Genomic DNA, 26726 nt, shown 5'->3' on the forward strand with positions numbered 1-26726 from the left:
TTCACAAGTGGTTCTTGGCTTATTTTCAACACCAATATTATCAATCACCCAACTCTTCTGTTCAAGATTCTAATTGAAAACACAAGGAGAAACACACAAGAAATAGAAGCAGTAAGAAAGGAGGAAAAGTAGAACAATGGGAACCAGACGAACAGCAAGTATCTCACCCTTGTGTAAAATTCCTGAATTTCATAGCTGTGTCTCACCAGTAACACATCTCCAAGGAGGATCCACCAAACCCGGGGAAGCACAGCAGTTCCAGGACAAAACTGACTCCTGGTGCTGTCCCTCACATGGAACAAGACCACTAATTTGAAAGTGCTTTTGTCTCCAATGACCCAGCAGGGATCACTGAAAGAAGGACAGACAATGGTGAAGAGGATTATTGTAGTCCAGAAAAGCAATGGTAAGGGGAGGCTGTCTTTGTTGAAAATTAAGTAATTTAACTCTTTTTTTTTGGGGGGGTGGGGAATGGTGTGCCTAAGCAATCTTAAATATGAAAATCCTTCAACTCTAGGGCTTTTTCTAAGGATGTAAAATCAAAGACAAGGGGAAGTGATGGGGAAAACACAAACCAAATTCAGGAGAACTTTTACCAGCCCCTCCCACACAATTAAGCCCTTTTGTGAGTCATCTCCTCTTTGGGCATTGGTCTCTTCTATTAACAAAACAGATGAGATGTATACAATCTCTTCCAATGCTATGGAAATCCTCTGACTTTGAATATATGAAATTTCTTGTGCCCAAATTTTGCTTGTTAAGGAAGCCAGGCATGAAGAACATGAAATGTAGTACCCTGATCCCTCTGCAACTGGACTTGCCATGTTGCCAGGTATCTCAGTTGCAGACTCAGGGCTGCAGTTTCTGCCCAGCCACCTGGTTCCACATGGCTATTCTTGGAATACTGGGGTACACAGGTATTATTTCTAAGGGTACAGCCATTAATGCCCTTATTGATGAAACTAGGTTAGGATTCACAGACTCAAATACACATGGGGTCAAGGGGAACAGTATACATACAAAGAAATGCTGATTTGGACACATCAGGGAAACAGTCAAGGAAGATGACAATAAGCAGAGGTGGAGACTGGTGAACTGAGGAAGTTACTACATAGCTAAAAGGGGAAGTTGCTACACAGCTCAAACTCACTGAAATCATGAGGCAAATGAAAGTACGGTATTGCAAGGTTTTTAAAAGAAGCTAAAATTCCACAAGGTTGATGTCAAATCTCCAGGGTTTTTGAAATATTGGTTGGTAACAATTAGGAATACTGGTAAATATTGGGAAGTGGGAGTGTATAAAACCAGCAAGGGACCATAGTTGCCATTTTGAGACGTGTGTTCTACAGGAAAGGAGAGGCAAAAGGAAAGACACAGGCATTTTAGGGCTACTCTTTCTCTTGTAGAATCAGATCATAAGATAACTTAGAACTTTATCTCCTACAGTACCTTCCAGCTGGGGAAAATTAAGCCCCCTTCCAACAGAGTTTTCCTATGAAACCCTCTGGTTGAGGGAAGACCCATCTGGATGGAAGAGTGAATGAACAGCATTTTTCTGAGTTCTCTGCTCATATACTCTTGCCCAGTATCTCTCAGCTTGTATCCCTACTCTCTTGTTAAGCAGAAGGCAACAAGGGCTGTGACAAATCCACAAGAGCTTTGAGATCTGCCACCAGTTTTAAACTTTGCACATTGTTTGGCATAATCAGTAATTGCTCAATAAACATTCCTTAAATGATTTTTTTTTAAATCTTGAATAAGGGCCACTATCATTTCTTATTGCATGCTATTCTCCAAGGTGATTGGGTCAGGCCCAGATTGGCAGATTTGTTCACTAGGACAACAATCAGAAAGAAAGAACTGCTGGCTAAGATAAACAGGCTATACCTGTCTGAACTCTGTTGCCTTTTGGGCACAGGGACTGTATGTTTTACTTGTTTTACATTAATCCAACAATTATCTACTGAGCTTCCACTTTATATAAAATACTGCTCCAGAGACTTCAAGGGCTCCTATATTTTTGTACCTGCCTATAAGGTGCTCAAGGTATATACATAAGGGCTACAAATACATTTAATTAAAGGTGACATGTTATATATGTGAATAAGAACCAGGGTGAATAAAGTGCTATGGCAACGTACAGAAGGAACCAATGCATTCTTCCTGGAACATCAGTGATGCTGGGTGAAGTTACATTTGACTTAGACCTCGACAGACAAGTTGAGAAAGGGAGCAACAACATCATAGGAAAGAGCAGACATGAACAAGGGCACAGATGCATGAAAGCCCCACTGTGTGTGGAAAAGGATGAGCAGTTTAAGGGTCCTTACTTATGGGGTACATAACAGGAAGAAGCAAGAAATGCAATGGAAGGGCCTAGAAAATGAAAGGATTTTTGGTTAACAAAGATTGCTTTCCTATGGGCTCAGCCCTATCACAGCATTTACTGAAAGGCAGTGGCCACTTCTCTAGTTCCTTGGTAACCATTTAGGGAAAGGTTACAGAGCCTTTAGGGAAAGATTAGAGCCCAAAACATACTAGTGAGGTTCAGTAGTCATACTAATGTTGCCCTGTAATATTCCTAAACTGAAATATTTAGAAAAATCATTTGAGACATTTTCTTGTTCAGATTCACGCTTCCAGTTAAAAGCACATGCATAACAAACCACAAAATGAGAACCACCACCAAAAAAGATAAGAAATACTGCCCCCAAAAGTCTGAGCTAAAAAACAATGAAATGCTACTGAATGAAGCACAGAATTAAATCCAGCCCTGAGCTGCCTGGTAGTAAAGCAAAAAGATCAATAATAAGTTAAGAAATTCTCTCATCAAATCAAACAAACATCAGCTTCTCTGAGGTCAACTGATCTGTGCACATTAAAAGGTGAAGCAGAAGGAGAAGAAAACATGGAAGAGAAGATGAAAAGGAGGAGAAAATAAGATGAGAAACAAGGAAAATCTCCACACCAAAAAGTAAGGTTTGATAAATTCCTTTATTAAAAATCCTCAAATGTTTTGTTGATCAGAGAACTGAAGGTTCAGGTCCTAGGTATGTTTTTGTCCTTTGCAGCCTCTTTCTGTTGATGTTTTTCTGGCTTTCTAAGCAAAGAGGAAACCTCACCCATTCCTCTAGACATGTATTTATGACCACATTCTCCGGGCCAACAACCCTCTGCAGCTCCTTGAGGCCCTTCTTAAGGGGGCACCAAGCAATTGGATCTGGTTATAGAGGGGCTACTGCTACTGCTCAAGTTCAACTCTGGTGAGTTCAGTGAGGGCTCTAGGGCAAGCCTCACTCATTAAGGACAAAACACACTGGCACATTTGACCTTTGGAAATCCAGCCCTGGTCCAAGCTTCCAGATTCAAAACAAAAGCTCCAGGGCTGGAAACAGAGTTGGAGGAAGCACTCTGCTAGCTTTGAGCCCATCCCCCATGCATCCCCCGTGACTGAGAGGCTCACAAAATCAATAGAGCAGCATTATTAACTGCAATATCCTAAGAGAGGACTTTGCTCTCGGCTGTAGTGGAGACAGGAGAGGGGGAGGGGCAGGCTGGCTCCCAGGGAATGGATGCTTCATTAAAGTCTTAACTCTGGGGAGGCAACTGCTGTGCAGCTCAACAGATGAACCCCGTGTGTGTTGAGAAGCTCCCATAAACACCTTGCCCCTGGTCTAGGAGTTGTCACAGTAGAAAAAATTGCACAGTTAGGCCAACCACAACCAGGATGGCAAAGAGCTATTGTTTGGCATAGATTTCCAAACACGCCAGCAAGTGCTGTCAGGAAGCTCTTCTAAGGCAAAACTTGTAAATGCGTCAAACCCATGTGTACTCCTTCATCTGCAGTCACAAACGCTAAAGTATCACGTTGCCACTAATTGTTTTGCTGTTTTCTTGGGTCACCTCCAAGTACCAAAATGAGCACTTCACATTTTATCACCAGCCCAAAATACAGAGCTATTGCTAAACCTGCAAGGCAATGAAACCAGCAGTTCTGTCCCTGACTACCTTCTGATTGGCCCGGGTCCCCAAGCCAGCTCACAGGACTCAGTACAACAGCCTCTGTTCCCAGGTGAGTATAACCAACAAATCCCAGGAACCCCCAATGAGCAGGGGTCCATGTGCTCTTTCCCTTCATTTGAAGATATACTGTGGTCTCTCTCTTATTCTGCCGTCATCCCTGGATAGTGCCAGTAACTGTCATTGTAAGCTGCAAATTTGCTGACATTGAAGGTAAACAAAGTAAGTTTGCACATCTGTCTGAACCCCCAAGTCTTTCCTCTAATCATGCAAATCAAGCAAATTTCTTATCTCTGTACACTCATAGGTGTTTTCAGCTTCTCTGCTCTGGCATTTGATTCTAGCTACAAGGTTAAGTACCCCCATGTTGCATATCAGAGTCACAGCAATTCAATCCATTTGCTATTTAAAAGCCATCATTCTTCTCAGAAAGTTTTTTCCTCTTTATCCATATACTAGAGCAGAATCAGACAAATGTGGTCTGATATACTTATATTTATTGATATTATTCACATCTGTCACTAGAGGACAATGTTAACTTGTCAATCAGTCCTAAAGCAGAATTTAAGGAATGGAATACTCATCATATCAATATAAAAAAAAAAATTGTCACCATTGTTGATCATAAAGCACCTACTGCTTTTATTTTTTAGGAAGTACCATGCAGTGGCATATCATTAAGGCATTTACTGACAGGTTTAGTTAAAATTTTTTGCCAAAAGGACCTGAACAGACATTTTTCAAGAGAGAAAATTCAAATAGCTATCAGACACACGAAAAAATGCTCAGGATCATTAGTCATCAAGGAAATGCAAATAAAAACCACAATTAGAATGGCTTTCATACAGAAATCAACAAACAACAAATGCTGGCAAAGATGTGAGGAAAAGGGTACCGTAATCCACTGTTGGTGAGAATGTAAACTGGGGGCAGCCACTGTGGAAGACAGTATGGAGATAACTCAGAAAACTGAATAAAGTCCTACCATATGACCCAGCCATCCTACTCCTGGGAATTTACCTAAAGAAAATGAAATCAGTATATAAAAGAATTATCTATACCTCCATGTTCAATGCACCTCATTTATAATAACTAACATATGGAATCAACCCAGATATCCATCAATGGAAGACTGGGTAAAGAAATTATGGTGTAAATATACACTATGGAATACTACACAGTGGTAAAAAAAAAAAAAACTGTCATTTGCAACAAAATGGATGCATGTAGAAACCCTTATATTTGGTGAAATAAGCCAGTCACAAAAAAAGACAAATACCATATGTTCTCTCTGATATGTGATAACTAATAGAGCACCTAAAAGGTAATCTATAGGAGTGAAACTGACACTTTGTGATGCAACAATTTTGAACAGTTGAGGAACAATTTTTTTTGTTTGTTTTCTTTTTTCTTCATACTATTTAGTTTTTTCTTTTTCTTCAGACTTAGTGTAGGATTAATCTTATGAGTATGAAGTTAACTGAAAATAAATCTTTGTAAAAAAAAATAAGAATGGGAATGGGAGAGGGAAGAGGAAGAAGGGTGGGATTATGGGTGGAAGGGAGGTAGGGTGTGAAGAATCACCAGGTTCCCAAATTTGTATATGTGAAATGCATGAAGTTTGTATTCCTTAAATAAAATTTAAAAAAAAATCTCTTGTCAAACATGATTTGATAGGTAACATGGAAAACCCCATTAACCTTTCCTTTTCTTTACTTCCTCATTTCCCCTCTGATCACATAGCATTCTCAACCCTAACATTCACCCTGGTCTGGCTGCTGCCTTGGTCTCTGCTGGCAAGGGTTTCCACATCATTAGTTCTTGAAATATTTTAGGACATGTTTCATTTTTCCCTAAACAAAACAGTATTTTTCAGTAAAGTTAACTTGTGAACTTGAAATGCTACCACATGATCTGAAACCTTTTTTAAGTACTTGAGTGAGTTTCTATCCTCTTTTTAAAAAATCAAAACTAAACCTTGGAAGAGCATACATATTCAATTTTCTAGAGAAAGGTATAGCTCTCCAGATGGGGAGTCTGTGCAATTCATGATCTCAAGTATTTTACGGCCATACGTCCCTGCAAATTACATTGGTGGCAAAAATCCAGATGTGTACTCAAGTGTTTTGTCACATTCCTGACCCTAGAATCAAACTTCTCCTGTGTGAGGTTGATGCAAATGTATATCCCAACAAATCCTTTCAAAAGTGAGCTGGGAAGTTGACAATCCTGCACCTCTTCACTTCTACTCCCCCTCTTTGTCTAAAGCCAGGGCAAAGAGATTCTGTTACCTGTTACTTCAGGGTTCCCACCCAACCCAACGTAGATCTTAGCCAGATAGGCCAACACCCTGGATAGTACTGCTTTCTAAGACCAATCTCATGCAAACTTTCTCTTTGAATGAATGGTTACAGAGCTACTCAGTCCAAAATGATAGATGGGCTGAAACTCTGGTAGAAATTCAACTAACAGTATTTCAACAAATGTAATATTTCTACTTTATCCATAGGTTTTTTTTTTTTAAAAAAAAAATCAGGGTAGTTGAAATAAAAATTTAGATTTCTGGCTTATCTTGCAAAACCAGAAGATCTAGCAATAGGTTCTATATCCTTTAAGAGGAGCAAATTACTAGAGCTGAATGGCACCTGCACCTTTGGATAGAGTCTATACTTTCCACATCACCACAGTCTCTACCACTTTTTACTGCCTTATATTTCTGCCAGTCTCACTTGCTGACACCACCAGCCTGGCTTGCGGCAGCCATCTTTATGACTCTTGCCCTCCAAGGTTTCCTTTGCCAATGTCTGCTTTAAGGAGCACAATCTCCTATCATTCCTCAACTCCCACCCAATTTTCCACTAAGTTCTTGATGCCCTTAACATATGATACACTCAAGTCATTTCCTGTGTTAATGTCCTTTTAGTCAAGATCACAAGGACAAAGGAATGTCTCCTTACAAACCAATTTTTTCTTCTACCCAAAGCACGTAGTTTCCATCAGCTCTTAGGAATACAAATCTTAATCTTTTCCTCACTGATACTAAGTCCTGTTGATTCTTTTGTCACACACACACACACACACACAAAGAAATTGGTTTATTTTTCTTTCTGAGATAGATCTTCAATAATTTTCTGGGGAGAGAAACTTTAAAAATATGCTGTAAAGAACACCCCCACTCCAAGCTGTTGCTTTCTCTCCAGGAGGCTCTGCCTTTGTCTTCTGAACTGGCTGTACCTTTTCTAGCACTTACCACTGCAAAGTGTAGCAGGGGTGCCAGACTCACATAGAAGGGGCCTCCTGGGCCCACATCCCAGGCTTGTCTACATCTGTTCTACTGGAAATGATGTTAGTCAACCAAGAAACTGCCAGCAATTCATCCTGGCTTTTTTGTGCTTACACTGTACTCAGTGGTGGCAGTGGCCACTGTGCATCCACCATTGCTGCCACAGTCACTGGTGAGAGAAGCCATCCAGAGAGCTTCTCACAGAGATGCAGATAGGCTCTCATTTCAACCAGTGTTCTGGGTTACAGAATGGGAGTGGACTTTGTACCTGACACCCAGGCTTCCACACCCAGGCTTCCAAATCCTTGTCAATATGGCACCTGTTGGAAGCAGCCTGTAGATCACGCATCCAAAGGAGAAGAGTTCAGGAGCTGTGGTCAACACAGTCAGTGTGGTCTTTGTGTTGAGAGCTCAAACCTCCCTTCCTATCTGCAGTTACCTCCCATCCAGGTGATCTCAGGCTGGGATAAAAGTCCCTGAGAATAACATACCGCTGTGTTACTCCAACCCTAACATGGCATTAAAAAACAGGCTTAGATTAGAAGTCTTGGTAAGTCCAGGACTTCCTATCCAGGTAAATCCCCATCTTCCTATCCTCTAACCAAATGTGAGACTGCATTGGTCAATGAGTCATTTTAGCCACAAAGACTCTCACCTTTAGAAGAAAGCTGTCCCCAGGGTACTCACCTCCCAGACTTTCCTCATCCGTGGATGCCATGACCACACACATACATACACAAATACACACAATTGTTTTGTGAGTGTGGTAAAATATTTTAATGATTAAAATGTATTTAAAAAATAATGACAAATATACCATCTTTATCCAGACATTCTGACATCTATATATGACAGACTGAGTTTATTTTCTCAAAGTCTAGGTGAGAACTAATACACATGAATACACACAAAATAGATTAGTAAGTTACATGTGCCATTTAGACAACCAGTAAGAAAATTTTCAGTGCCATAAATAAAGCACAAATAATAACTCCATTTTAACAAATAAGAAAGGACTAAAGTCTTACTCAGAAAACAACACAAATCATAAAGAGGAAGAACGTCAACAAGAAGTAATAGTTTAAGGCTTAAAACAAAACCTCCCCTACCACAGAAGAGAAAACAACAATGCTGTGACAGTTCACAAAGCACTTTCACAACCATCTTTCACTTGATTGGAACAATCCTATCATTATAATCCCCACATTGCAGAAGGGAAAATACAGTTCAGTATTTGCCCTGGTTTATACTTACAAAGTCAGGACTAAATTCAAGGTTTTCTAATGTCAAATGCCTTGAATTTTCCATAACACCAATGCTTTCCAAACTTTAATTTCATTTCACCTTCTGCATTTTTAGTAAATCAGCATTTCTGTATGTTTTACATGTTTTAATCATCTCATTAAGGAATTATATATTAAGCCTGCATGTGTTTTAACATTACTTTACTGCAATAGCCATTAATAGAAGATAATCATAAAGTTAAAACCAAGAAAATAAAATATATTAATTTTAAATGGGATGTTTGTCTGTCAAAAACTCTGAGTCTCCTTAATATTAAAAAAAAAAAAAAAGGAGGGAGCAAGGGAAGATAGGAAGAAAAGGGCTACATGCACATACAGCCCTAGAGAGATGTGGATGACATGTAACAACAAAGCTAGCTCTTCACCTTGCATTAGAAAGACTGAAAAAAAAAAAAACTGAAAAGGGAGTAAAACTGCCTACCAAGGTGATTCTGCACTATTTCACACTGTGCTCATGAAGCCCTGAGAGGAGCAGCCCACCCTTTGAGAGGCACTAAGCCTAAATTATGCTGGATCACCCATTGTGCTAACATGCAAATGTGTTTAACATATTGAAAAGGGGCTCACAGTTCCTGAGTACACAATACTGGATTGGACTTAAAGAATGACTTCTAGAGCACAGGTAGGATATCTGAAAATTAAGGTGGGAGGCAACGGAGTGAGGTGTCTGGAGCTCCTCAAGTTTCAATACTTGTAAAATCCTAGTGTCTGTGGGTAAGGAGCATCAGAACAAGCTCATGGATGCAAAAGCAGGAGGAAAAAGCAAGCAGGCACATCTTGGGTGGGAGGACAAATGGTTTGCATTCTGTTTCTTTTTTGTAGGAAAACCATTTGTGTAAGGACACTCTATGTCCACATACTGCCTGCCTAGCTTTCTTTTATCCTTTCTTTTCCTTCTTTTCTTGTTCTCTTTTTTTTTCTTTCTCTTTCTTTTCTTGTTCTCTTTCTTTCTAGAAATAATTTTCAGAAATAGCTTAATACTAGCTTATTTTTGCCATAAGATAAAGTTATTGTTTTTGGAAAAATTACACACTCACACACACACATGGATGATAATGACCCTGGGCCTTTATGTAGCACTGAGAAATTTTTAAAGACAAAGATTGGAGGAAAGGAGAAACACCCTGTATCAAGTAATACAAAGAAATGGCTTAAGAAAAGAATGACCCTGAAAATCACCATCTGGTCAACCTAAATGATATCCTAAGTAACATAAGGAAGCCAATATAAAAGAATAAATTATTTTAAATACTCCTAATGTATAATAACATCCTGAAAGCATTAGAAAATGAAGGCCAAGTGCCTTGTCGGCAGTATTTGAATGCCAAGTGTAGGAAGAAAGCAAATTACTTCATACACAGACAAGCACTTTATTATATAATACCCTAGACTTCTTCACACCAAAGGCATTACTTCCTCCAGGAAACAAGTCATATCAAACCCACTTCCACAGAAAATAGTCAGCGAAGGCAGTTTACTAAATTCTGCACAGTATGCTTCTATTTCAAACCAAGAAAACTCAGAACTGACTACAAGTTTTTCTTCCACACTCAAGAGTTCTCCCCACAACTGTCCAGTTGGGTTTCTGGGAGTGACAAATCATGACAACAGCAGTCATTTTGTTAAGGAGCAGTGTCACGTGAAAAAAAAATCTTTCCCTTAGACCAAGAAGAAGCTGCAAGCTCAGGAAAGTCACAGTCAGTTTCCAAGTTGGAAAATGTTGCAAATACCAATAAGAAATGAGCATGCTCTAAGCAACTGCTCAGCCCTGGCGGGGGAGGGGCAAACCAGATGGTCTTTTCCATCCCAGATTTCGATGATCCACAACAGAACCTGGATGACTAGGAAAAAGTGAGATGCCCAAGTGATGCTACGACTGGTACTGAAACAGTATTTTTATACTTTGCGTTTCTGTGTGGGCGCAGACTGATGAGGTCTTTGCTAATTATATACTGAAGTGATCTTCTGTATATAAAGAGAATTGGAAATGAAAAAAAAAAAACAACCTGGTGTTAAAATGGAAATGGCATAGAAAATTAATTATTTTGAAAAAAAATTATGTAGGATCTCTGTCTTTAATGTGCTGTACATTGCTATTTTATGCTATAATTAGTAATCCAATGGTAGTTTTTTCACTTGATGTTGCTATATGGGCAAAATGTTGAAATCTTTACCTAATATATACTAAACTGATCTTCTGTATACAAAAAGAATTGAAAATGAATCTTTACACGAATGGAGGGGGAAAGGGTGCGGGAGGGGGGAGGGTTGCGGGCGGGAGGGAGGTTATGGGAGGGGGGAAGCCATTGTAACCCACAAGCTATACTTTGGAAATTTATATTCATTAAATAAAAGTTTAATAAAAAAAAAAAAAAAAAAAAAAAAAAAAAAAAGAAAAAGTGAGATGCAATTTGGAACTTGCTTTATAAAATATAATCCCAAACAAAGACATTCAACAAGGCAGAGAAACTGACAAAGAACTGAAAATGAATTCTGGGTTACAGCAGACAGCAAGCCAGCTTGAGACCGATGGAGAAACAGAGGTAGTCCCCAAATCATAGCATTTTGGAGGAGAAAGGCTTAGATAGTACAAGTTCAAGAGTCACAAACCCAAATGTGTGCTCATTGGGCCAGAGATAAGACATGAAATGAGTTGGAAACCAGGGAACAAAGTTAGCTGAAGAGTGTAGTAAAAGTTCTAAAACATTCAAGGTATAAATAAAATTAAAGTCTGCATGCTGACCACATCACATACATCTTCAAGTCAGTTTAGCATAGGAACTTCCTGTATATCCCTGACAATCTCACTGTTCCTAACTACTGCACGTACACATGAGAAAACAGAGGAAGCAGCATTATTTGAGGATATACACAGAGCAGAGCTTGTAGTAGCAGAGCCTCGAAGCTAGGATTATATTACACACAGAGACAATGGCAAACAGAAACAAACCAATGACATTCAGGCCAATGTCTTCTGCACACCCCTCGGTCCAGGTGCACTCAGGTTCACATGCTTCATTTCTTCAAGAACAAATTAAATGATATCTAGTTAAATGCAAAGCTACTGAGAATTGCAGGAAGATACAAGAGACAACTGTGCTGAAAACGAACATCAAAGTGGTCAGGGAGTCAGACATTTCATTTTTAATTGAGCTTTTAAACAACTGTCAGGGGCCGGCACTGTCATGGCGCAGTAGGTTAATCCTCTGCCTGTGGTGCCGGCATCCTATATAGGTTCTAGCCCTGGCTGCTCCTCTTCCAATCCAGCTCTCTGCTGTGGCCTGGGAAAGCAGTAGAAAATGGCCCAAGTCCTTGGGCCTCTGCACCCATTTGGGAGACCAGGAAGAAGCCCCTGGCTCCTGGCTTTGGATCAGCATTGGGGAATGAACTAGTGGATGGAAAAACCTTTCTCTCTCTCTCTCTCTCTCTCTCTCTCTCTCTCTCTCTATCTATCTCTCTCCATCCCTCCCTCCCTCCCTCCCTCCCTTCCTCCCTCCCTCTCTGCCTCTCCTTCTTTCTCTGTGTAACTCTGACTTTCAAATAAATTAATTAATCTTAAAAAAAAAAAAAAGTCAAGTGTCCAAGGTTCCTTCTAGATACTCCTCAAAGAGCAAGGTAGGAAAAATCTTTAGTTAACACACATTAAGAAAATGAGTAAGCCCAAGAATCCTTTTTTGTAAGTGTAATTCCAGGGCTGGAGGACAGGGATCTCACTGAGATTTATAAAATATTCTTGGGGAAGTCCATAAAGTGGAGAGAAGCATGTGACCATCCTCCCCCAGGGAAGCTGGAATCAGAGTAGACAAAGAACTGGAAAGTTCCTTCAGGGTACCTACCCCCTGCTAGCCAATGGGGCTTTCCTCCCCTGGTTTCTATGTATCTAAAAAAACACAAATACACAGTCTGCAGAAGGAGGGAATGTAGTCTTCACACAGGGCTGGCATACATGAAATAAATCTCTCCATAGGGGCTGAGCTAAACCTTACACATGAAGAAATAATCTTTGAATTTTATAGCAGCATACGTATGATTCTTCCCCCTCCCCCATAAAACTCCCAACATCAACAGCTCCATCAAATTATGGCTTTTCAGAGGCCAATTCCAAAACATCCTCCGTTATCACGGAAAGAATATTCCTGTGTGTGAGAGTGCTTCCATTATGTCTTATTTGAAGGGGGAAAATGAAATAAAAATCCTATCTGAAATATTTATAGATCTCATAAAACCTGATTCACTCTTATAAGCTGTTGTAAGCTCAGTCATCAGGTGAGGTAGAAATGGCAGGTGCAGTAACCAGCGCTGTATTATGTTATATATGCCTAATTCCGACTCTTTAAAAAATAACTGCATGCTGGAAAAACTGAGAGGAAGCAAGGCATAAGTAAGACTGAAGAGAAAGAAAGAGGAAGAGATTGAACATTTGCATAAGCAAGTCTAGCAAATTCCAAGGTTGTCAAACAAGCTGGTTTCTGGGGGCAATAGGTATTGCTAGTCTTCCCCCAGTTCTAAGTACAAGTTACTCAATGGGAGCTTCTCCTGTGTAAAGGTAAAGGAATACCTTGTTCAATTCCCAGCATACTCCCCCCAGCCTTCCCTTATGCAGCCTCCCTTAGACATCAAGCTCACTGGGATCTTCAAGAGATCAATACTAAGATACTCGTTAGAGAAACAGCATTGTGCTACTATGATTGAGGGGAGATTGGGGAAGGAAGGAGCAGTTATTGAATGCATGCTATGTTCCAGAAAGTAGGCCAGAGAGCCAATTCTTATGGAGAAACTAATAACTCATTCCACTGATAATGAATGAGACTCAGAGATGTTAAGTAACTGTCTCAAGGTTCCAGCTCTGCCTGACTTCAAAGCCTCCATGTAATTTGTCTACTATAAAACACTGTGACCTTAGGCAGCATATAGCACAATGCAGTCCTTTTATAGATAAGAAGACCAAGGCACAGAAAGAAGACAGACTGGTGAACCTCAAATCTATACATATCCACTGATTGTCAGGCCACAGCCTTCAGCTTCCTAATCAAGTGTTTATATATATATATATATATATATATATATATATATATATATATGCAGGTGTTTGTATATATAAAAGTGTCATTTAGCCTACCTAGTGGATCTTGGCTCAACTACTTCCAAGTTGAGTGCTTTAAGCAAGACATTTAATGCTTCAACCCTCAATGAAGATAAGGAGAATATATATTTCACAGGGTTGTTGTAAGAATTAAATAAAATGATACATATAAGGTGCTCAAGTGGAATCATCTTTGGTAAGTATTTGATACATATTACATATATTATGATGATGCTGGCAAGAGTGACCAAATGAAAAAAGGGAAGAGGAAAGTATATTCTATCAATGGTTTTGCAACTCTGTTGCTTTGCAGCCACAGTAAGACAACTTGCTTAATCTTCCTTTGCCCCAATTTACTTGCCTCTGAGTGGGAAATTCTGTAACATCTGCCTTCTCCCTAGTTACAGAAAACAATGTGCTCATGACAAGAGACCATGAGCAAAACACCCTGAACCCTTTAGGACAACCATTCAATACAGATGTTTTTTAGGTTCTCATAAGCAAACAGGAAAATCCCATCACAGATAAAAATCATCTCTTGCTCTACATTAAGGAAAGAATCAAGGGCCAACGCTATGGCATAGTAGGTTAAGCCTCTGCCTGCAATGCCGACATCCCATATGGGCACCAGTTCAAGTCTCAGCTGCTCCACTTCTGATCCAGCTTCCTGCTAATAGCCTGGAAAAGCAGCAGATGACCTAAGTACTTGGGCTGCTTCACCCATGTGAGAGACTCAGAAGAAGCTCCTGGCTCCTGGCTTCAGATTGGTTCAGCTCCACCACTGCAGCCATTTGGAAAGTGAACCAGCAGATGGAAGACCTCTCTCTGTGTCTCTCCCTCTCTCTGTAATTCTATCTCTCAAGTAAATAAACAAATCTTTATTTAAAAAAAAAAGATAAGCAAGAACCTTAAGATAGGAAGGGAAATGCACAGGTTAGGGCTAAACAAGCTTTGAATGTAAAAGTAAAGTCAGCAACTCAAGTCTGACATTGAGCATCATCTGCAAGAGCCCACAGGATAATCCATTCTGCAGAGGCCTCCTCACAGTGTTGGAGGAGCAACTGTGCTCCATGAACAGGGTCTGGAGTGGCTATATGAAAAACACTGAAACCTTAAAGGTAGGGATTGAGAGTAGGGAGAATCTATTTCTACTCCTTTGAGCAAATTTGCTGCCTCTCCAAAAATAAGTGCCAACACTATGCCCACTCCACTGAATTCCTGCTAACTTGGTTTTGGAAGGGGAATGTGAGAGTAGGGTCAAGAGCAGGTGGGCAGTCCCTTGCAGGGCAATTGCTTCATGGCTAATTGCCATTTTCACAGCTGGGTTGAGCTTTCCAAAAGGCATCCTTCCACCCTGAGCTCCTCTCCTGATGTTCTCTTGCCAACCATACCCCCATCAAAGAGAGTTTATAGATGAAAGGATGCAGCTACAGTACATACAATTTTGCAAACATCGCAGATTGAAAAAGAGGCATTTCTAAAGCTTCTTTGTGAAGATCGCTGCATGCCCACAGTTAATACCACAGGAGCGGAGCCTTCTATGGATGTGCACGCAGCCTCCTTGCCTGAATGTCCTCAGCAGCAATTCTTCTATGGTCTATTTTTGTTCTTCTTACTAGAAAGATGATTTCTTTGAAATTCTTAATAAACAGAGTCTACTTCCAAACAGTGTGGTAAGAAAAATGGACAGCTGGTAGCTAATACCTATCTGGCATCATTTGACAGATGTACATGTATGCACCCATCTCTCTAAAACCATGGGGCAGGCTTAGGTAAGTGGGAAAAATCATGGCTGAGGACCTACCAAGGATGAATTATTTGGAACACAGCATGGCTGCAGTTTAATGCACAGCACCATAAAGTTTCCAGAAATTGAATTTGACCAGGTTAAGCAAGCCTCTGGTGGGTCATAGGAAATGTGAGCCAAGTAAGACTGCCTTAGACACATTAAGGTGAGGGAAAGCAAAATAAGAAGGATGGAGCAACACTTGGGCAGCTACTGTAAACAAAGAAGCTGGATGAAATACATCTGCTCATTCTGTCCTGCTTTATAATAAACCTCTGGTGCACTCAGACTTCAAAATATACAAGAAATGAAATGTTTCAATAGAAGGACTAGGCACCTGCCACTGTGAAATACCATTAACTCTCAACAGATCAATGGTTCAAAGCCTTGGCTGTTTCACAAACACTGATGCCTAGGTCCCTTTCAAAGGAATATTTATTTAATCAGACTGCATAGAGCCATGATTGAGAAACACTGCTAAAGAGATGGTCAAACCTTACGTGATAGTCATAACATACAACCCAAATAACCACCTGTGTGCAGGGCTCTCTGAAAAACAGATCATATATGGAATCAACCCAGATGTCCATCAACTGTTGGTATATATACACTATGGAGTACTACTTAGCTATAAAAAAAAAATAATGAAATCCTGTCTTTTGCAACAAGATGGACGCAACTGGAAACCATTATAATTAGTGAAATAAACCAGTCCCAAAAAGACAGATATCATATGTTTTCCCTGATCCAAAGTAACTAGTATAGTACCTGAAATGTAATGTATTGGAGTGAAACAGACATTTTGAGATCTGATGATTGTTTACAGCCCTTGTCTCTTCCATTGAGGAACAGCAGGTTTTTTTTTTTTTTTATCTTTTTACTATTTGTTGAACTCTTATTTAGTGTAGGGTTAACTATATGATCATTAAGTAAACTGAAAATAGATCTTTGTAAAAATTAAGAGTGGGAAGATGAAAAGGAGGAGAAGAAATGGTTGGAGCTTGACCGGGAGGGAGGATTTGGGGGGAAGTGTCACTATGTTCCTAAATCTGTATATATGAAATAAATGAAACTTGTATAACTTAAATAAAATTTTTAAAAATACAGTAAAAAAACAGATCATACATTAAAAGTAGATTAACAAAATTATAACCATGGCATCAATTCTGCCTTAAATCACATAGGCTAATTAGAAAAAATAAGACAACAGGGGGAAAAAATAGGAACTAGAGAATGAACAACTGTATCCCTGGAAAAATATCATAAGGAAGTAGTGAGTTCTGCACAACAGCGCAGAAATAGTAGCAATTATTGTTGACTTTGGGCAAGGGAGGGAGATTCCTGGAAGAGGTGGCAATTGTCTGAAAGTTAAAGGATGGGTGGAATTTGGACAAATAGAATTAGGAAGAGGAAAGGGAAGAAGAGGGAAAGGGTGAAGGAAACAACCTAAGGACAGAAGCAGGAAAAGCAGTCACTCAATTTGTATAGCATTTATGACACACAAAAGTGGGTAGAATTTGCAAATGTTTGTGGGCCTGCTCTTGGTAATAGCGAAGGATTTACATGATCTGAAGAGAAACCAGAGTGGAGTCCTACTCTAGAAACATCCTGACTCTAAGAAGTCCTAAGTGTAGCACTGGGCCACTGTGATTTTGGAAGCTGGCTACACCATGAGCTGGGGATAGAAAGACAAACCCAGGGAGGTGACAAGGGTGACCCCAAGGCAATGGTGGTAGGAGAGTAGACAAGAATTTGAAGACACTAAAGTATCTTGAAAATCAAATCAGTGGGATTTTGTATTTCATTTTTTATTTCAACTAATGAGATTTTTCTACCTAATTTTTTATTAGATTCAAAGGGAAGAGAGGAGCCAAAGATGGCATTATCAAACCTTGATCATGAGAAGAATGGTCAGATTAACAAAAGAAATAGGGAGTCCAAGAGAAGGAAAAGTTCCATGGAAGAAGCTGATGTATTAGCGGTTTGAGATTGAGCTGAGGCGTTGGTGGAACAAGCGCCAAAATCTTTGACTGTCAGCCCCACATTTCCAGTTGAGAAGGGTGCACCTGAAACCCAGGAAAGTATCAGAAATTGCCAGTGAGGGCTCTGAGGAAGTAAAGAAGTCTCTGTTTGGGAAGGAGACTTCAATTTCTAAGATCTCGGGGTGAAAGAGATCTGTGAGATGAACACCAGAAGAGAATTTCACCATCATAACTGCAAGAGACTGCACGGGGGAAGGGAGGAGTAGAAGGTAAGTGGGGCAAAGGCATGGAGAGAACCTTGTGCTGTCTTTCCTCAAGAGGGAAACGGTGACAAGTAGGTGGCCTCGTCCTGAAGTCCTCAAATAACTTTTGGGGAAAAAAATTCAGAGGTTGAGAGTCTTCCCAAATGCATTTTACAGTATGAAGTATTTTTTTAAATAATTTATTTATGAGGAAGAGAGAAAGAGAGACAGCCTTACACCTGCTGGTTTACTTTCCAAATGCCTACAAGGACTGGGGCTGGGGTAGGGTCAAAACCAGCAGCTGGGAACTCAATTCAAATCTCCCATGTGGATGGCTGGCACACAGCTACTTGAGCCATTACTACCGCTTTCCAGAATCTGCACTAGCAGGAAATTGGAATCAGGAGCTTGGAAAAAAAAAAAAAAAAAAAAAAAAACAGGTACTCCTAAGTGGGTGGCAGCAAGTGTATTAACCGCAATGCTAAATGCTCATACATATGCAGTACTTTTTGTTTAAATTTATAAAACATTACACCTCACTGCTCATCCCACTATCTCAGTAAAAACACACTTCAAAAAAGATTGTCATGAACTGACACGTAGGTTTCTATTTCATGCAGTCCTTTTGTCGGCAAAATGTCAGAAACAAGGCTAATTCATATTTTCTGCTTTCTATATAAAACCTCAGTCCTATCTCCCAGCCAGCCCCCTATCAAATATGCCGTAAGGAAACTTCCTTCCTCCCCATTTATTATTAACTGATGGTACTTTTTATAAGATTATAATATCATTGATGACTTTTAAAAAAAATTCAGTATGGTGTATATTTTCCAATTTACTGCACATTAAAAGTGGAAAGGATTAAATTATACAAGTAAGCCTTTTAAAAATTTTCAATAGCTTGGACTGATGCCTAGCCAATTCCCAAAAATTCGTGTATTAGTACTCTCCAAAGTTAAAGGGTGACTTCCTTGTCTCTCTTTCAAGGAAAAATGTTCACAAAGACAGAAGAATGAGAAGTGAGTCACCTGAAAAACACTGGGCCATGGAACCAGCAGTGTTAACTAGCTGTGTGAGCCTGGAGAGTTCAATGCCTCATCTGGCTTTAACATTCACCTGGTTCAACCCTACTATTTTAGGATTGAGGAAATCAAGACCCTTTCAAGATCTGAAATTAAAAGATCCAACGTTCCCAGCTTTGGTACAAGGCTGGGTGCCTGCCTTTCAATATGACCCTCAGGAAATGTCAATAAACTCATATTCAGAAATAGATATCACATATGGCTCTACGTTAATTATTTTAATTAACTCTAATCACTTCCGAATGACACAGACATGGATGCTATTTCCTGGTCATTATGGGCATGTGTAGTCACACTGTATACTCATCTGCCCCCAAAGTGTCCAGCTTCCAACCTGCCTTCAGCTCAAAGCAAGCCCACAATAGAACTTGGGAAGTCTCAACATGTTTTATAAACAAGAGTGTAACAACATGGGTAAATACTGATAGGCACAGGTCAGAATTCCAAAACACAGAATTTAATATTTCTTGTTTCAGCCATCATGTTCTATTCTGCTCCTTAATTTTGAACATGCTTTATTTCCCTACTAGAATCAAACTGCTAGGGGACAGACTTCATATCCAATTGGACTTTTCATCATCCACACACAGTATTCAGTCCATAACAAAGGCATAAGAAAGGAAGTGCTTGTTGTGTTACATTTTATTACAAACAAAGAAAACCCCACCATGTGACTGGATCTATCTACCAGCTCATGGTACCCCCCTAAAACCAGAAGCCACACACCTCAAGCAGGAGGAGACTAGCCTCATAGCCCCAGGCTGTTGCTGATACTCAGTTATAGCAACTATATGTCAAGGATGGGTAGATTGAGAAACTAGAAACTGTTCTGATGGAGAATGGAACAGACACCATACATTTAATGGGACCAAACTCTTAGGGTCCACAAATGCCAAGTGAGGAAAACAAAAAAGATGCAAGGCAGTAGAAACAATTTTGCAAAAGAGTAGCAGGAAATAAGGACCAGGTGGAAGAGGAGTAAGTTCATGACAAACCTTGGTAAAAGCAAGTCCTAATAATGGCAATACTCATTTCAGAAGCTCTTAAAGTAGACTGAATAAGGATGTTTTTTTATTTGAATGTTCTGAAAGGAGAATACCATGTGTGTGGGGGGGGGTAATTTCTGTAATTAATGTAGCATTAATTATTAGATACTGTAACTTGTTCTACCAACACTATTAGCAGTAGCAGAGTTTTCTATTCACTGTTCTTGAGAAGTTTGGCATCTGGGGGTTAAAACATTTCCACTTGCTTATGAAGTTAAGCACAGCTGATTTGGAAAAACAAAGAGATTAGCAGAGAGATGGACTCTCTGTCCTTCACCCTTTTGGCTCTACTCAGGTTAAGTTGCGGAGCTGTCCTAAACTTTCAGCAAATCCCAGCGCCCACACCAATGCACACTGAATGACTAGAATCACAGAGACATTCTCAGCATTCAGCAGTCATGGGGTCCAGAAAAGGTGATAAAAAACACCTTGCACACTGCTGTAACTTCAAAAGACAGGGCCATCCACCAGCCAGTTTGTTATCACAGCAGCTATTCTAGCAACACAAGCCAGCTGAAGCCAGCCAGAGTAAACCGCATTTTTCTTACTCTGGTAGGTGCAAAGTGTGATGAAAGAAAAATTGTAGTGCCTTCTTGGATTCAAAAAGTTAAAACACAGGAATTCTCTGAAGTGAGAGAATCTGATGATTCGTAAGAGAAAGGCTATTACAAGCCCCATTAGGACCCACTCTAAACTGTCCATCTAATTCTCCAGGCAAATGAGCCCCCACTGCCACTTATATTTAGAATATGCTGGGAGAGATAAAACAGCCCACAATTGAACGCTTAAAGTCTCTGACATCTCCTTGAATAAATCATTGCAGGGCAAGACTGTCACCCTGCATCTTCTGCTCTGCCTCCTAAATGGATGGGACCCCAACATTTCATTCTCCCCAGGGCAGGGAGTAGGATGGGAAGTTCACAGAGAACAAAGAATGGTGACTCCCTTCCCCTTTCCCTTCCCCCTGCTAAGGACAGATGTAGTAAAAAATCTGCACTGGAATGTTCACCTACTTTAAAATAGCAAACTGCAAACAGGTAGATTGCATGACAATTTCAAAGCTCCTAAATCTACACAAAGATGTGTCTATTAAAAGAACATGGAAATGAATCTATTAAAGAAAGGCCAAGTGTGTGATTGATTGCATTCACATATGCTCTCATTTTTAAAGCTACATTTATTTAGTGACTGTGTCCTTATAAAGACAAAGCTGGCTAATAGGGGCAGTTCTAATTTTTTTCATCTATCAAGTCACTGTTTCAAATAAAGAAAGAGATTTACGGTAACTGAAGAACACACAAATCACATACAAAAAAAAAAGCTAGCTATTTTATCCTTTCAGTGTGGTTAGTAAGGCTCCTTTGTGTCTACAAATTTCCCTGGGTGGTGCTGTTGCCAAGAAATTCTAATTCATGACAAGGGTTTCTGCAAATTGGGGACAGAGGCAAACCTGCAGATGGATGGACCCTACAGTTTGCTTTGTCTTTCTGGCTGAGACAGCACCTGGCTGCTCAGACCTGTAGAAGGCAGTGCAAATGCAAGATCTCACATAGAAGCAGCAATGTGGCTTCCACACCGAATCCCATCCCTGGTACCATGAGGTTGTTCCTGCAAGGCAACCATTTCTGTAGGTTGTCCTCTAGAGATGCCTCGTACCAAAGGCCCTCATAAAAAGTGTTTCAAGATGCCTGAAACCAAGATAAAATTGCAGTGCTGTGGGGACACTTCAGTCCTTACAGTAGCCAAGTATGCCATTAGTTTAAAACAATGGAGGAATGAGGGAGGAGGGAGGAATGTTCTATGATTTATTTATTTGTTTCCAGTAGCAGTGGAAAATTTTCTCCAAGCAAAAGGGAGGCCTGAAACTGACCCCATCTGCCAATTGTGAATCAGCATTAATAACGAACATAATTCCCTAAGAGTTTCCAAGTAAACATGCCATGATCCTCAATGACATGAAGCAAAGCTAAGTCTAAATAAGACTTAGTACATTGCTACTTGATCTATACTCATGAAACAGCAGCCTCACTGTAAATACATAAAAATTCTAAAAATCTTTGTATAGTAGAGAAGAAAATAATAGTATTTTATCAAATCCTTTTTATTCTCCAGGTCAGACAGGAGGCCCTCCCCCAAGGAGACCTATAAACAGATCTTCCTCTATCCATCATCAAATGGTATCCTATAAGCCGCTCCAGCCACTGTCTTACCCTTGACTTTTGCCTACTTTTGCTAAGACAGATCTTGGAAAATTTCCTGCAAGTTTCCAAAGAGCTTAAGGTTGGTAGCTTTAAGAGTTGTGTATCACCTGAATTTCATAAAATAATTGACCACGTAAGCACGGTGTAATTTACAGTTATGACAGGCAGAGATGATATTACTTGGGCCAAGTACTTAAGCATGCAGTCAGAGCCCAGAAATGGAGAGCTGTTAATGTAGGGTGTCCATTTGGATTTTAAAAGTATATCAGCAAGGCTTTTCAGAATTGGAGCCACATGTGGCTAATGCATCTCTGCTTGAAAATCCAACGTCAAGATGATGATCTCCATGACAGGAGGTGGCCCTGTCACAGTCAATGACTTTGTCACAGACTCACTGACTATTAAGCAGGACAATTATGCTACATCCTAAGTTTAAAATAAAATCCCCTAAATAGTCCATCTTCAATTTCCTGATGCACAGATGTTCTTGGGTTTATCATCCAAGCCACTCTTTCTCTAGAAACCAAATCAGATTATCAGAATCTCCATATTTTGCTCATCTCCCTAAGGCCAGGTACACCGCTCACTTTAAGAAAAACATCTAATAATTACTCTTTATTTGACCTCTAAAATCTGATTATCCAAGAGCATCAGGAAACTTCCCCCTGCCTGGGGTTCTTTGTAGCAACCTTCTCAAGTTGTTTTGAGCAAACAGTCTCAAAATTTCACCATCTGATGGTTGGTTTGGAACAAACAGTTCCGTATAACCACCACTACCCCTCACACTCAGAAACTGCAAGAGGATTTGGGGAGGAGGAGGAAGGAAGAGATAGAGTTAAGAGGTTTCTGCCATTGCTTTATGTAGTGCAGCTGTGACTGGAGAGTTCTGTGCAGGAGGCTCCTGAGAGTGCTGTCTTGGGCTTATAAAGTGCTTTCCCACAAGTTGCATTTCAGAAGGACCTGAAATAAGCGTGCCTCTGAAATAACTTGGCCAAGGGCTTTAAGGTGACGGTGCTTGGCAGTTGGAGGCAGTTAAGGCAAGGAATAAGCAGAGAACTCAGAAGGGGTGAAAATCCCTTTGCCTACAGACACTAAGCTGGAGATTCCCCGTGAAAGGGGGGAGGAGTAGAGAGGGAGGGAGAGCGGGAGGGAGCAGAAGGAAGAGCAGAGTGGGACTCTCAGGAAACAATAGATGGAAGACATCCTCTGATGGCCAAGCCCCTGATGTTGCCATGCAGATCTTGAGTTCCTCCCAGATCTCTCTTTTCTAGATCTCTCCAACCAGATCTAGAAAAGCAGGTCTCTTCAGGAGAGGCCTTCCCCCAAGCAAGCTCTACTAACTGCAAAAACTTGAGCCAAAAACAAAGTTGTGTGATTCATCAGGAGGGAACGCTGTAACAAATAAAGCCAACTTTCTTCCCTCCGAAACTGCTCTGCTTAACAGTTAGTCACAAACAAGGGCTGCCTTGGGCAGGCTGACTAAATCAACAGAGCCCCTTCCCTAACCTGTCTAGACGGTTGTTAATATGCAACTGATGTGACACCAGCGAGCTGACAGCATGAAATGAAGGCTATTTCAGAAATGAAATCCTGGCAACATTTTGGTTTAATTAGCATGTGAAAAAAGATTGATGGAGTGAGTGCCTTCATGAGAGATAGACTCCTTAAAGATGCATCGAAGAAATGCTCTATGCTAAAAATGTATCAAGTGTGTTTACAGAGAGCCAAAGTCCAGAATATCTGCCAGCATCCTTGAAGAGGAGTGCATGTGCTGACATACAGACACCAGAAGCCAATACCTGGAGGAAAACTCGCGGCTTCTAATCAGGAGAGAACAACAACTAGTAACAATGGTTCAGGCAGAGGATCCTTGTTGCCACTCCAGCGCCTTCTACCAAAAGCCAAACCTCTCTCGATGAAAGCAACAACTGTTACATCCCAGCCCCAAGCTGGCAAATCCTGCTTTGGATGCTGGCAGAGGAAATTCAGCCGTTCATTAGCCTTAACAAGCTGCTGTCACTGAGCCCGAGCGGAGAGTTACATGAGCAGCCACACACCGAGCCTCTTGCAGCCCTCCCCAAGGGCCAGTGGCTTCTGCAGCACCGACGGTACAAGTTCACACTTCCGATGTGCAAATCTGGACTGTCTTCCTGGACTTTCCATGGTGCACACTCCAGGGCTTTTAAATACCCGTGCTCCCCCCGCCCCCACGCACCATCTTCCCTGCAGAATGTCCCCTCAGCAGCTCCTAATCGCTGCTGGAAAAACCACCGTTCCCGCAGCAGCAGACCCAGCCTTTTCCACTGACCAGCAGTTTACTGGACTTCACAAAGCCCGGTGAACTTGTCCCCAGCCCCGCTTCATCCTCGCTGGGACACCTAGCCAACTTAGTGTCCGTGCCCTCAGCATCCTAGGAGTTTCCTAACTAGTCCTCTAAGACAGAGTCCCGGGCATGGAAGCACATGCCACCCTTTGTCCGAGCTTGTGCCATCTAACTGGAGAGGGACCCCAGTGAGAGAGAGAGGAGAGAGAGAGAGAGAGAGAGAGAGAGAGAGAGACATAGGGGCAGGGGCAAAAGATGTTTTCTCTCCGGAGGCATTACACTGGGGAAGCCCAAGATGCATTGTCAGCCCAAGACAGACACATCTTCCATCCTCCTGGTAGATATCCCTGAGTATCTTTTGTCACTTGCTCTGCTGCCTTCTGCCCACGTTCTAATCTCAAAAGCAAGCTCCTATTCCTTTATTGACATTAGCTCCTTACCGGGAAAACACTCCTGCCCCAACACCCCCCCACCCCCACCTGACAGTCGTCAGCACCAGTTGAAAGAGATGAACCTGATTAAGGTACCAAGAAGGTAGAGCTCCTGCATGTAGAGACGTGGTATCCTGTCAGCGATCGCTCCTAAAACCCCAAACCCCCTTCCCACCCGGCTCCTCCGAACCCCAGAAGTTCGACAGATCTGCTCGGGGAGGGGGGTGGGTGACAGGGAGCCCCCACAACGTGTGCGCAAGGATGTGTGTTGGTGACTGAAACGCAGGCAGCTGGGACCCGCTGCTCCGCAAAGCACACTGCCGGGACTGGGGCGGGTGGAGAGGTAAGCGCATAGGACTGTTGCAGAAAACGTTTTAAACAAAATACAGTCCAAAGAGATATAAAAGAAAAATAAAAGGAACAAACAAAAAATTCAACCCCAGCCCACACCAACGCAGCCCCTTCGTCTCCACCGACACACGATTTACACAAGTAATTTAAATCATTCACCTGCTGCCAGGTCTCCTCCAGGGATGGCAAAGCTGAGAAGTAGCCGGTGTCGTGGACAAGTTGTAGCTCCTGGAATATACTATAACTAGCCAACACGTCCATGCTGCTGCCGCCGGGCACAACGCGAGGAGACACCCTCCCCCGGACACAGTCGGGGCTGTTTGTTTGTCAGTCTGTCTGGCTCACCCCCCAAGAAGGCAGACATCCAGTGGCCCTTTTGTTTTTGTTTTGTTTCAGTCAACTATAAAGGAAAAAAAAAAAAAAAATCAATGCAGGAGAGAGGGAGCGAGGAGGTGAGAGAGGAGAGAGTGAGCGGGGTGGATGGAGCGAGGCATCCAGCGTGTACAGTGCAGACGGCTGCCAGGAAAGGGGACTTCACGGGAGTAACAATTCCCTTCCAGGGCTCTGATCACTCCGGCGCGTGGATCAGGACGGGGGATGCAAACTCACTGACACGAAGCTGCCATCTATTTCTGCAGCGCTGTTCGCTCCTAATGCAATCTTTGCTCTTTATTTTGGGAGGTTGCATTTTTTTTTTCTCGCGATCGCTTCTCTCTCCCCCCCTTCCCTTCCCTCCCCACCCCCCACCCCATCCTTGCTAGTTTGTAGTCTCTCCCCCCTCCCCTTTTCTCCTCCTCCTGCTCTCCCCCCTCCCCACACTCCCTCCCTCCGCCCAGCTCTGCGCGCAGCCGTGGGATCTCGGAGGAGGGCGTCTATTAGGCCGCGTGTGACCATGTAAGGTAAACAGGGGGCTCATGAAGTCACTCAGGGCCAATGGGGAGCGCGGAGCGGGGCCCGGGGCGGAGCCTGGCCCCGGCGGCGGGCGCCGATTGGCGCGCTGCGGATCTCCCTGCTGCCTTACAAGGCGGCGCGATGCGAGCTATTTTTAGAGGGCTATATAAAGGGGTTGAGGCGGCCGCGCGGCGGCCGGGGAGCGCGAGCGCGAGGGACGGGGCGGGCTGCGGCGACGCTCGCGCCGGCTCCCGGGACGCCGAAGCGGCCGGGCTCGGGCTGCGCGCCGGCCTCCGACCCGCGCCCTGGTGCCCGGCGGAGCCCCGCGCGCTCGCAGCCTGCGCGCCTCGGCGGGCAGGGGATCGCGCGCTGCCGTGGTGGCCCTGACGCGGCCGGGCAGCAGAGAGCAGGGTTAGGGCGGCCTCCAGCCGGGGGCGAGGACACGTCCACCCCGCCTCCAGCCGGGGCCCCGGCGGGCGGCCTCACGTACTCATAAACAACCAGAGAAGGGCGGAGAGGCACCAACAGTCCCTCCGCGAACGCCTCACGGCGGCCCTGGTGCAGGGCAGCGGCGCCCGAGGAGGAAGCGCCACACAATGGCAGAGAACAAAGGCGAGCGGGCTGAGGAGAGCCGCCGGCGCCCGCCCCCGCGCCGCGCGCTGTCCCCGCCCCGTGCGCGCGCCCGCCACCTCCCGCGCGCT

General features: G+C 42.3%; 1 protein-coding gene across 2 annotated transcripts in view; it reads right to left on the reverse strand.

Moving 5' to 3' along the window:
• Window positions 1-25836, reverse strand: part of KLF7 (KLF transcription factor 7) — a 98259-nt gene extending 72423 nt beyond the window's left edge. For both annotated transcript variants that reach the window (XM_062190323.1, XM_062190313.1), the window contains exon 1: window positions 25294-25836. In XM_062190323.1, the coding sequence (XP_062046307.1) occupies window positions 25294-25395 (102 nt within the window). In that variant the 5' untranslated portion in view covers window positions 25396-25836. The remainder of the gene's footprint in view (window positions 1-25293) is intronic.
• Window positions 25837-26726: the final 890 nt, after the last annotated feature.

The sequence above is a fragment of the Lepus europaeus genome, chromosome 1 (assembly GCF_033115175.1).
Source record: "Lepus europaeus isolate LE1 chromosome 1, mLepTim1.pri, whole genome shotgun sequence".
Taxonomy (NCBI): Eukaryota; Metazoa; Chordata; class Mammalia; order Lagomorpha; family Leporidae; genus Lepus; species Lepus europaeus.